Source organism: Erithacus rubecula (assembly GCF_903797595.1).
Source record: "Erithacus rubecula genome assembly, chromosome: 6".
Lineage (NCBI taxonomy): Eukaryota > Metazoa > Chordata > Aves > Passeriformes > Muscicapidae > Erithacus > Erithacus rubecula.
The window spans coordinates 6,915,680-6,928,201 of NC_136688.1; the positions used below are offsets into that span (position 1 = coordinate 6,915,680).

Below are 12,522 nucleotides of genomic sequence, written 5' to 3' on the forward strand. Positions count from 1 at the left end.
GATAAAATTTCACATGCACAGTAAAAAAAATGCAGTACATTGCACTGTTTGCTATTTATTTCTGAACCAGCTCTGCAGTTCTTTTATTGCTGCAGGAAGTTTATTGCCACAGAAGCCTCAGTGAAAAGCCACACAACTGAGCTTCAGTAGGGCAAAAATTGGAATGTCATGCCTTCTAGTACCAACAACAACAACTTTTGTACAGACAGCCCTGAAGCAGAGAAAGTGCCATAGTTTTACATTTTAATGGGGCTGAATGTTACCAAATATATGGGGGACACTTTGTTCAGACAGCTCTGCAAAGCAAGCATCTAATGTATGCTCAGAGGGGTAAGGCCTAAAGAATTGCTTTAGAAAAGAAAAATATATATTCAAACACAAACCCAATTTCCAAGCAAGATTGCTCCATGTTGAAGACCATATCTGTTAGGCTTTCTGTGTCTTCATAACCAAAGCATTACTTGAAGTACAGTTATTCCCAATGCAATTTGCAGGACCTACATCATCAAGATCACAATTTTTTTTTTTTTCTGAACCTTAAGTGTCACTAAATTTACACAATAATCTATCCCAAATGAAGATTCAGGTATTCTCTCCAGAACCCTCAACAAATCTTGAGAACCAATCTCCTACTACATCACTCTATTTCTGTCCTAAACATCAGAGCAGGACACACCACCAGGTCTGTGTTCGTGTGCAGCAGTCGTAACATTGTCCTTCAGTTCAATCATGTTCAGCTCTCACAAACTCCTTTCAGTTGGAGGTTTAGGGATTTTATCTATTTTCTGTATTCTCAATTACCTGTATTACTTATTGTATCTGTGTAAACTCTGGAATGCTCAGATCAAGAATAAACAACTTTTCTGGTGCAGTGACCTTTCCCCTAAAAATGCTTGAGTGCCACAAGACACAGATGACAAAGTTCTCTTGGGTACAGGGACAAACAGCTATAGGAATAATATGTTCTGGTTGCTTTTCCAGGGTCTCTCCACTCTGAAGTAGAACTGGTCAGGAAGCTCAGACCAAATAATGATCTCAAACACAGTGGATTACAAAATTAAAGTGTATCACACAACCAGACACCCACAAGCAGCTTGAAGCACCAAAATTACCACTTGTTGAGCACAGCTTACAGATAACATTTATTTATGCAGTCCTCAGGCACACAATGAGACTATTTCCTCACTATTTTTCTACTTTAATTGCCAAATTGGTCACTCTTCAGTTCCTGGAGCTCTGTACTTCAATGTACAGCAAAGTAAGAGCACCTTACCAAAATTCAGTAAAGTACTTGCAAGTGAAATAATTGTTTCAAACTCAGATTTTAACTGACTGATTTTACATCATTGTACACAGACCCAGCTAAATTCACGTAAAAGAGGAAAAGCTAAACATTGCAATAGCTACCTTATCACTGCAATTATAGCAAGGGTCAGCTTGTTTATCAAGCTGATGAAAAAGGTGATAATAGCTTTTCTCAGTGTGATATAGTCATATATGTGACTGGGAAGAGCAAGAACTGGGTTTTTAAAAATTTGAAAATGTTTTTTATTAAAATAGGCAATTTTCTACATTGTTAGAAATGAGCACTGAATTGGCAAGATCCAAGAGCATTGATAAACAATATTCCTGATGTCTGTAGTAATTAAGCACTGCAATTACTGCAGAAAGGGTACATCCCCTTTTAGTTCACCTCTCAGATAAGTGTTTCATAAGATATTATAGCTCTTGGTGCTTTCTTTTAAGTAGTCTTTTAAGCACTGCAATGGCTGTGCAATCTAATTGGAAAATATAGGGGAAGGGCTTCTATAGGGTTTTTTATTTGATTTTAAAATCTTGAATTGCTTGGTAGCCAAGTTTGCAGTTTTTAAATGAAGTTACTATCATTAAAAACCCAGTTCAAATTGCACTGATATTTTAATGCACTAGGTGGCATAATGATATTCATATTAGAGAAATTAAATTACTTACCAGCACCCAAATACTTCTTTGGCTGAAAGAAGCCACCCTTTCTGCCAGATAAGAAGTCCCATGGTAACTTTTGTAATTAATAGGATTGCTAATACTTTCAAATCTCATTTGTGTTCTTTGGAAGAGTACTTCAAATTTTGAAAGAAAAAAAACTGTTCATATTTCAAGATGATGACTTAAGAATTGAAAGCCCTTGAAGGTAGGGATTTCAGTTTAAAATCATTTAAACCCTGCTCCAGTTTTGATTGTGATCAAGTTTACCCTGAACAATTTTACTTGTGGCCAACATTAAAGCAGATCAAAGAAATGTGAGCTTGAGAGTGCTCCCTTTTCCTGGGACTCCTGTTCCATCAGCTTTGATATGGGCCACGTTAAACACATGTTGATGCTGCCAGGAATTGGACAGGGTGACTTGAATCAATCTTTTTCATTTCTAACTCTATTAACTCCACCATTATAGTGGACATAATGAAAGATCCTTTTAGACTGATTCTGGTGTCAGTCTAAACCAGCATCATGTAAAAAAAAAATTTAAGTCATCTTCATTTACTGTAAACTCAGAGACTTGCATTTTGCTGCAGGTGTTCTGTCACAGTTTGCTTGAATTCGGGGAAGTAAATTACAAGACACGTCAATGTAAAGAGGCAGTGAAATCATTTATCATTACCTTGAAGAGGCCATTATTCAGCTGAGGAAGATGACTGTTTTATGAAATACAAAGGATGAGATCATGATTTAGTGACCAGAAGTGTTCATTTTCCAAAACATAGCAGTATGTAGTGAATGTGAGAAAGGAAAGGAGCTAAGAAGTTGATATAATTTTATCTGGATAATGTTTTGATGTTCGCCATCACACTTAAAAGTGGCTTTTATGAAAGCTGATGATGATGATTAACAGGCACATTTTTTGATTGACTAATGACTGTATCTGTCCCACTTCTTTCTGTGCAACTACAACTCTCAAAAGCTACAGCATTGCCACAAGCAGAAGCCTTATCAGACCATCAGGAAAGGATTTAAAGAGGTTTAAGGGCAATTTGAAATAGCACAGATTCTAAACACTTCAGAGAGTCCAGAAAATATAATTTCTCTTGTTTGTTCTACTTTTTTGATGTAGTCACCTACATGTTGACCTGTTTTACAAAATTATCCCCACTTATAAAGCTTATTTGTGCAAGGATAATAGGATAATGCTATTGCTGGGACTAATTTTTTGAAGAATGAAGAGGGTTCAGCACAGAAAGGTAAGCACAGGATGGAACACAGTATCAAACACTATCAAATTATCAGTTTCTGGAAGAGATTAAAGACAAGGCTTTTCCACTTTATGACACAGTCAGTAAGGAATCCTGAAGTGCCTACCTTTTCCAGCTGGTGCATCCCTTCCTCTACACAGCAAATTGATGCCAGTGTTCTCAGGGTCTGGGGATAAATGCACCTGAAACAATCCTGGCGACAGATCTTAAAGAGAGCCACCACACCTCCTTCCTGTAGGGCAAAAACAGCAATCAGAAAAGTAATACCAGCAGTTTCCCCAGCACTTAAGATTAGAATGGGGAGCAGATGCCTTTAGTAGTTTATTCAAAATAGCTATCATAACAACACCAACAGAGAAGATGTTAAACTCACACAGAGAGCTCAAGTGGATTAATGCTTGTACACTAAGTGATGAAAAAGTAATACAACCTCAGTAGGAGGTGTGCTTAAGTGATCGACTTCTACCAGTTACAAGCTCCATTTAAATTAAGCCTGACATTCCTGCAAAAATTACAAAGAACCATCAATAGGTGGCAATTAGAGTGACATTTAACTGATCCTTCAGCCATATTATTAGTATAAAAGAGATTTTTGTTACCATATATTTCCCATTCCTCTACATTTCTGAGCTCCACACACAATTCATTTAATGCTAAAATTATGATTGGGAAGGTCATATGTTTGAAGAGGTATTGAAAATAAGGTGGAAATAGGTGTCCAATTTTAAACAGATACAATCCAAGTCTTCATCCTCTAATAAATAAAATTTGCAGTACAAAAAGTTTTTCTTTAAATACTTTAGCGACAAAGACTTGAATACATATTAGAATAGCTATCCTTAATTAATTTCCAACACATCTTGTAAACATGTTTTAGTATATTTAATATTTTAAAAGTAAATAAATAAATAAACACCAACAATGTTGCATTTTGAGTGGTGGAGTTTTTAAAATTATTTTTCATTTCAAAATGTAGTGCTATCAGGTAGACTACATGTGTCTTTTATGATGTAGAACAGAAATATGATGAAGACAAAAGCATTTAAATTATTGATGACAGATAGAAGATCTCAGACTAAAATGTTCCCATTACAGCAGTAAATTAAAACCAGTTGAAATTATGGACCAAGTGAAGAGTACACCCTTTTTTAAAGCCTGTTTCAGTAGACTCTGTTTAAAAATATTTTTAGATTCACAGAAATAATCTATTTTTTTCTCAACCATTATTTGAAAGCTCAACAGGTTATACTGACTTAAAACCTCTGGGCTACAATTCAAACTTTGCTCATTTTCAGAATTCTGTATTTTTGTACTAGTTCTGCTTGAATAGAGTAGAGGATAATAGAGGAAGCAAAACCCTCTGTTCAGTCTAACAAAAAAATTATACCAAGTCATATAGAATTAGACAAAATTAACCCTTCAACATATTTTCCAGACAGAAGTTTTATATCATGTTTTTGCACAAGTATGTGGAATTTCTGTGGCATCAGTGAAAATAGGCCCATTGAAGATTGTTAAGAGTAAAATTTATTTCTGGAATTGTAAGAAGTGTTCATGTTATTTTATATCTAGTACTGCTATATGTAGCCTAATGCAGCCTAATGTTTCTGAGCCTTTAAATTTAAAAAGAGTACATTAACAAAGTTTTATCATATTTTTCCTTCCACAAAAAGATACTGATATTTCATCTGAACATTAATTAAATTATCTATCAAAAATACAGGGAAAAAGCTGTTGCACTTTCATTCCCAAGGCAAAGGTAACAGTTTTGTTGGGCTTTTTTGCTTAAATTTCATTATCAATTTGAATTTTCCTGCAGTTCAATTGAATCAGGCATGATCTGATCCTCTGCTTTAGCCATAATAAGTAGAATTTTGTGGACAAATCTAGTAATGCTCAAGTGATGTTGGCACATTTGCTTTAAGCCTCTTCTATGCCAAATGGGTGCCTGATCTTGGCTTTGATGGACAGGAAATGATTTATCACGGCATTTGTCAAGAGGAGATCTGTACTCTTTATTTTGTGCCCCTTGTGCCATTACTAAGCTGTAAAATATTGACCATGAGTAATGAAGTGAGAGATCTCTAAGTGAAATATTGGACAGGTGGGAAACACTGAGCCTGATTCCATGGCTTGTCAAAAGCAATCCCTTCACTGGGATTGAAGCATTTCTCAGAATTTATTCACTTTTTCAAGATTCATCCGCTATATCTTTTGCAATGATGCCAAACCCTTCCATCTAACAGAGACATACATAAATTGGTTGAGTGAGTAAACATTCAGAGGAAGAGAGGGACACTTGCTTTACTACTTGATGATCAGCTTCTCTCCTATATTGGATTAACAGGAATTTAATTTTGTGGGATGCTGTTTACAATGGCCAGGTTTAGGTAACAAAATCACCTGAAATAAAATCACCAAAACTATGTGGATAGAGTGAATAAAGAAGGGAATCAAAAAGACATCTCATTCTAAGATGGGATATTTTGCAGTTTCAGCCTGAAATGACCTAAGTGCAGTAAATTCTCATCAACACTTTGACAACATTTATAATTATCTTGACAGATCATCTCCAAAGAGAGTTTCATCACAAATACTTGCTAGGAAAGGAGCTGGCATATAAGGAAGACAATTGCAATAGTCAGGTATTCTCCAAAGGGAGTGTTATGCAAGTGTGAATATCTTCACTTTTGTTTCTTTCTCTTTTACAAGCCTATTATCACAGCACTCTGTTTGATAGTTGAAATTAAACTCTATCTTCAGTAAAATAGATTTTTAAAAAAAAATTACTATTTTCTTTATCAATCTATGACCGATTTATTTTAACTCATAAACAGATTTTTACCAATTCTTCTGGTTGTTATGCATCCAAATCTATTCATAGCCCTTCTGCACTAAGTAATGCTAATTTTCTTATCTTGTCAATACTACTATTCATTTTTGTTAGAGACCTTAAGTTTTATGTCTCTGACAACTAGTGATAACTATTACTGGCTGCCAGGTGAGTCAGCAACATGATTTTTTTACAGCAGATTACAAAGTTACATGCTAAAAAGGAAAATGTCAAAGAATGCCTATAGGTGGGATAAAATTATGGGTGATGCTTCAGCATAGAGGGGAGCATTTGATTTTGTAAATTTTTGTAAAATACTAGCAGGGGATGGGGGAGAAGGAGAAAGAAGACTGAAATCCTTACCAAAATGTTAAGTGAGAGACCAGCTCCTGTAATATTGCATCTTTACAACACTATCTTGGTGTTTTGTTGTTTTGGGTGGTTTTTTGCACATCCAAGATTGGTGTGCTGTAGGGTTGTAACTTACAGCTTGGGACAGGAAAGAACCCATCAGCAGTGTTCCACAAGATCACACTTTGCCATGGAGAGTGAGACTTCGATGTTACATGGACAAATTTGTTGAATTTCTCTACCCCAGCAAACAAATAATCTCTCTGGCTAGTTTTTATTGAAGATACTATGACAGCTGTTGAGGGAACTATGGAGTCTATAAAAGATTTTGAAATCTTTGCATGACTTCAGTCCTTTTTCACCCTCATAGTGACTGAGAACATTTTCAGGTTTTGTTCTTGTTTATTTTCTGTTTTGAAGTCACCCTGAATTTTTACTGTCATAGGTAAATAAAGCCAGTGCCCATCTCTTCCTTTCTGCTTCAGAGATTGTGAAACCTGTCACAAATGAAACTTTAATTACAGCACAAGCAGCATTTCTTGTGTTACCTGGTCAAAAACTAGAAATGTCACAAAGTCTGCAAACAGGAAATATAAACACACTTTGTTCATATTGGGAGCTTTTGGAAAGGTGCAAGTTAAACTCCAAAGCATGCAAACCTTAGTGCTGTTAAGTTTCTTTGTCTGAACAGTACTCTTTACCCATTTGAAATTCTGGTTTGTTACAGTTCCTCTGCTCCCTTGGTCACTGATGCAGGTAACTGAGAGGGTGAAGGATAATGCTCAGCCTGGGCAAATGCATCTTTCAGTGCACAGGGCAGGCAGAGGTACAGGACAGGTGGTGCAATCACTGCTGCAATTTGGCAGCCAAGCACCACTTAGGGTTCTTTGCATAAGGGGGTGCATTCCCTCAATTGTAAACCTGTGACACACCCAGGTTTTAGCAATATATTAGCTTAGTGATTTATGAAAGGTCAGACTTCACTTCTGCTAAATTAAACAGTTATGGAAGTCATGAAATCATAAAAGCCGAATACCAATTTTCCTTCATTTGTTAATTTTGCACTTCCTCAATACTCAACTTTTAACATTGTTTTTGGGTACCACTGAGTGGAGCTCAAATACCAATTTAGAAAAAAACCAAACCTCTCAGGCTGTTGACAGAATCCGCTACAGGTTTCTGAGTCTGGCTCATTCTCAGCCTTCAGAACAGAGGAGTACCTTTTATGGTGTAAATATCCATCTAAAGGACCATCAAAAGTAATTAAATGCTGCTGTCTAACCCTGCCTCTGAGTAGGACAAGGAACTGGCACAGCACTCCACAAGCAGTAGCTGGGGGAGGGAGGTTTTCATCTTTCTGCATGCCCTGTGGTTGTGATTATCCTATCCTCAACAAGACCTCATGTCCCACCTTTTTCACTTTTTCAAGATCAAAATGTCCTCAAAGGTGCAAACTCTGCAGGGATTTCCAGTATCACAGATCTTGACAGAATGACTCATTTATACCAAAAGTCAGCACCAACTACTCAGCAAATGGGAACACACACTGACAGAAGTAACTGCAGTGATGGGTCTTTTGTAAAAGGACAATAATGAATGCAAAGTATTTCTAAATTTGCCTCTTTAATAACATCTCCAACCTCCCCTGTACACACAGCTGAAGAGATCTCACTGTTTCTCTGCCACAGTCATGACCTATTGTAAAGTTTCTCTCCATTTACATGGCTGGTGTTTAAAAAGTGCTATTAGGAAAGATGCTAAAAAGTTCCCAAAAAAACTCAGATGGCACAAAGACAACTGCAATACTGAGAAGCCTGTTGGAGCAGACCATCCTACTGAAGCTGCTTGCACAAGTATTGGGCTTTATCAAAATAAAGATTGTGCGGGGTGAAAAAAAAACCTTCTAATGTGATCGTTGTGGTGTAAGCTCTGTAGAGTAAGACTTGCAAAAGCCGCACAAGAGGAAAAAGCAGTTTCTGTGAGTAAATTGTGTTGCTCCTGATTGAAATGGGTTTCTTGCAGTGCAGCTGTCTTTGGGTTCCTCCAGGCACGCCTTACCTTGGCTATGATGCGGCAGAGGTGAGCGCCTTCTTGGGCAAGGCTGAACAATCCGCTGATGGCCGACTCGGTGACGAACACACTGCCCGAGAGCTCGATCTGCCGCAGCAGGTGCTGGGGGATACAGGACACAAAACCTGGAGCCAGACTCACAATTATCTCTGCATTGCAGTGAATTTAACCAAGGATAGCGATATTCAGAAGTAAATATTAACAGGGAAACCAGTGTGAGTATGTTCGGTATGGAACTCTCCAGCTGTTTAGTAAATTGGTTTTGTGTTTTGGCTGGGATTGAACCAGAATTTTCAGAAGGCAACCGATTTAGTTAGGGTAGAAGCTGAATCACATGGTGATACAAGATTTCCACCTTTTTTATAAGACTTATTGCTACACCCTTTCTTACACCACCTTCTAAGGCTCTGGGTTCAACTCTCAGTCAAAATGTCACTGACAAACAGACATTCTTATATAGAAATATACTTTATTTCTCCAACGAATGAAATAGATTAAATATTTCTTCATCTTTGTAAATATTTATCTTGCTTTTTCATTTGTGTCATTGAAGCTTTAGAGAAGCACAACTATGAAAAGAACATGAAGTCTATTTCATTTTATTTTTCTAAAAAAAAAAGACATAGAACCAATAGGAAAATTAATTCTATTTTAGGAGGGGGAAGGTAAGCATTTTTGTATTTAATCCAACTATGAAAGAAATGCAAGGAAGTATCCCAAGTTTATATATACAAAATTCAATTACCTTGCCTTCAAGAGGCTCTGTTCTTCCACCTTTAGCATTAGAAAAATGCTCTATAATAATGAATTAGAAAAATGCTTCCTTAAATGGTATAGCTTAAGAGTTCAAAATTTGATATGAGCCTATCCTGAATTAAATCTTGATACACTGATTAGAAAACAAAGCTCTTTACACAATTTAAGCTGTCTCACACAGATACCTAAGTCTGCTTCAGAGCAGCAAACTACCCCCAGACAATGTGTTTTCATGTCAGAAATGGGCACTAGCCTGGCTGAATGGCTCACAGAACTGTTCATAAAACTGCTTTTATTAACGAGTTCTAATCCAAGATCCAAGTCCTTCATCCACACAAATACGCACAAGATGATGTGGACTCAATAATTCCACTCCCTTAAAAGAAAAATGGAGTAGGATTTCAGGTGTCATTTGCAGCCAGTTGGTGACAAGATGCCCAAAAGCAGAAATATCAGCAGAGAAGAACTGCTTTTCAGACTGAAAAAAATACTTAACAATGCTGAATTGTTTCACTGAATCTGAAATATGCTGTTTTTACACACTTCAATTCACACATTTCATGGAGTTCTCATAAATAATCCCAACCTAAGAGCATTATGAAGCAGCTTGTTTGACTGTAATTCTGCAAATATATTTGGGATATTCTCACCTCCAAGTAATAACCCTTTTAAACTAGAAGGGATGTTTCTGAAACTACCACAGCTTTTTTTTTTTGCCATCTTAACACATCAGGGTATGCTAGAGCTTAACCAATAGTATGCTGTTTTGTTGGGTTTTTGGCACTGTAATAAATACTTTTTAACTATTTGTGTTCACTAAGCCTCTCCCTTCCTCTTTTTCTGCTGTGACAACAAAAATTTCAGCATAACGTCACCTCTAAAACATGGACAAATTATCTGAGCAGAATTACATTTGAGATTGTTTGGGATTTGAGGTTTTTAGAGAATTTGAGAATATGAGTACCTAAACCTCATTGCAACATATTTGAGTTACTGATCATACATTTGTTGAAAATTGAGAGCTGTAATTCTAATCCTTCTCTTAATCACAGAATTATAGAATGGCTTGGGTTGGAAGTGGCCTCAAAAATCATATAATTGCCATCTCCCTGCCATGAGCAGGGACACCTTCCACTAGATCAGGTTGCTCATAAGCCCCATCCAACCCAGCCTTGGATCCTTAATGGATGGCTGCCCTCAAGATTTAATAATTTAGGAAAAACATTTTGGTTTGGGTCTTTTTTTTACTATAAACTAACCTGTGCCTCTTGTGTTAAAACCAGCTCTATCAACTGGCCAAAATATTGGGCAATGGTGGTGAGTGTTTCATTAACACAAGATTTCATAGACTTCAGTATCTCTTCATCTTCAGTCTGTAAGCACCTGAAAAGAAAGAGGTGGGAAAGGGATGAGGAGAAAAAGATGCAACAGACCTGATTGTCAGAGGTGAGGGCTGTGTTAATCACAGGATCTAACTGGAATTCAGCTGTTCACAAGGACTTTGTGTCATTAACATCATTCCAGACTTTAATCAAAGCTTTTCTACACAGAGCTAATGCACCATTAAAGGATAACTGTGGACACTACTGAATAATTTTGGGATCACAATTTACTTCACAGACTGCAGGCCAAATTCTGCTGCAGATGCTGTGTGTTTATACAGTGCAACACTGCTCTTTTCCTCTTATGCTGATAGTTTCACTCTTGGATGCCTGCATTTCAACTGCAGCTGTGCATATCCACCCATCTTTCATGATCAGTAAAAGGCTTTCAGTAATTTTTAATTTCTTTACCTTCTTTGTCATAGTTTAATGACAGCAGGATAAGGATGAAGAAAGAAATGTGTGTCCAGATGAGTTAAACAACATAATCAGAAATAAAATTTGGCTCTCTAAACAGAAAGATATATAAAGCACCTTTACAGAGTTAGTACAGTTATCCTGTAGCAAGTGATGTTTGGCAGTAATTGAAAAAATGAGATAAAGATGGAAACCTTTATACAATTCAAGTAAAATAATTAATACTTCCTCACAGAAATTAATTTATTTGTATTAGCTAAACATCTTCTACCCAGGCAGGCCACTGTAATGGAAGATATAGTTTGGGTGATCAGCCTCTCTATCTGCACACAGGTCAGCTTTTCAGCTTTACCTGCCTGTCAGCCACCTATATCAATTTTTGGTGAAAAAAGACAAGAAGGGAGGGGGCTGATTTGGGGCAGACACTTTGAGATGAGAGCTCATTATTAAATCTGTGTGCCTCATAGTAGAACTTAAAAGACAAATGTGAGCTGTGTGGGTTTGGCAAAAAGCAATAGTGCTCCAAAAAAATGATATTTCCTGATAATTAGATGGTGTTTTTTCCCTGATTATATCCCTGAAACAGAATGACTTGCACAATGTTTAAAGTAAACCAAAAAAGGGTAATTGAACTGTGCTGGAGGAAACAGGCAATTTATGTTAGAAAGTGGAAATAGCATAAGATGAATTGTAGAGATTTTTATTTTCCAGTTCTCAGCATTCCAGCGTGCAGGGAGATGAGTAAACCTATAACTACAATTTATTTACTTTAGTTTGATTTGCAATGCATGGAGATGTTCATACAGGAACACAGTATGAGTCTCAAAGCCCAAGTTTGCACACCAGCTGAAATCCTGACTGCACAGAACTAGAAGGGAACTTTGTCACTGGTATCTGCCACAGCCAAACTTTCCCCCTTGATGTCTTAAAGTCCTGAAAAATCCACTTGCAAGCAGCTTTGCCCCTATGTCAGACTCATAGTGCAACAGATCCCATCTTTCATTAGGATGCAGTTTAGGTAAAAGCAGCTCACTTCATCCACTAGAGATTAACATTTAGAAAGCCTTGCAGGGTGTTAAGTGGCCTAGTTCAAACAATTAGGATGCCTATGGATTTGTGTTTCTCATTAGAAGTTCTACAGCATAATAAAACAGCAAAATTCATATTTCAACTACATAATTTAAGTTACCTTTCAGTGAATGCTGTAAATTCTGAACACTTGTCTATTAAAAGTTTTTCAAGCTGCAGAGAGAGCAAGAGAAGGTGGTTTTAAAGTTATATCCATACACACAATTGCATTACCAAGATAAATAATCCTTGTTAATTGAAAATCCTCTCAAAACATAACATTTCATATGAGCACCCTTCATCTATTTTTCTGAATAAAACAGGTAGAGAGAAAATTGAAGTTAACAAAAAAGTAGCATTTTCTACATTTTAAATGCAAAGGAACTCACAGATGGGATGTCAAAATACTGTAGTCCTC

At 36.7% G+C, this 12,522-nt stretch overlaps 1 protein-coding gene across 8 annotated transcripts in view; it reads right to left on the reverse strand.

Moving 5' to 3' along the window:
* The window catches only part of INSC (INSC spindle orientation adaptor protein), a 122,775-nt gene that overhangs the window by 42,940 nt on the left and 67,313 nt on the right, over positions 1 to 12,522 (reverse strand). For all 8 annotated transcript variants that reach the window (XM_079308061.1, XM_079308062.1, XM_079308064.1 and 5 more), the window contains 4 exons: positions 12,226 to 12,278; positions 10,497 to 10,620; positions 8,470 to 8,583; positions 3,334 to 3,459 (listed from right to left, as the gene is read on the reverse strand). In XM_079308061.1, the coding sequence (XP_079164187.1) occupies positions 3,334 to 3,459; positions 8,470 to 8,583; positions 10,497 to 10,620; positions 12,226 to 12,278 (417 nt within the window). The remainder of the gene's footprint in view (positions 1 to 3,333; positions 3,460 to 8,469; positions 8,584 to 10,496; positions 10,621 to 12,225; positions 12,279 to 12,522) is intronic.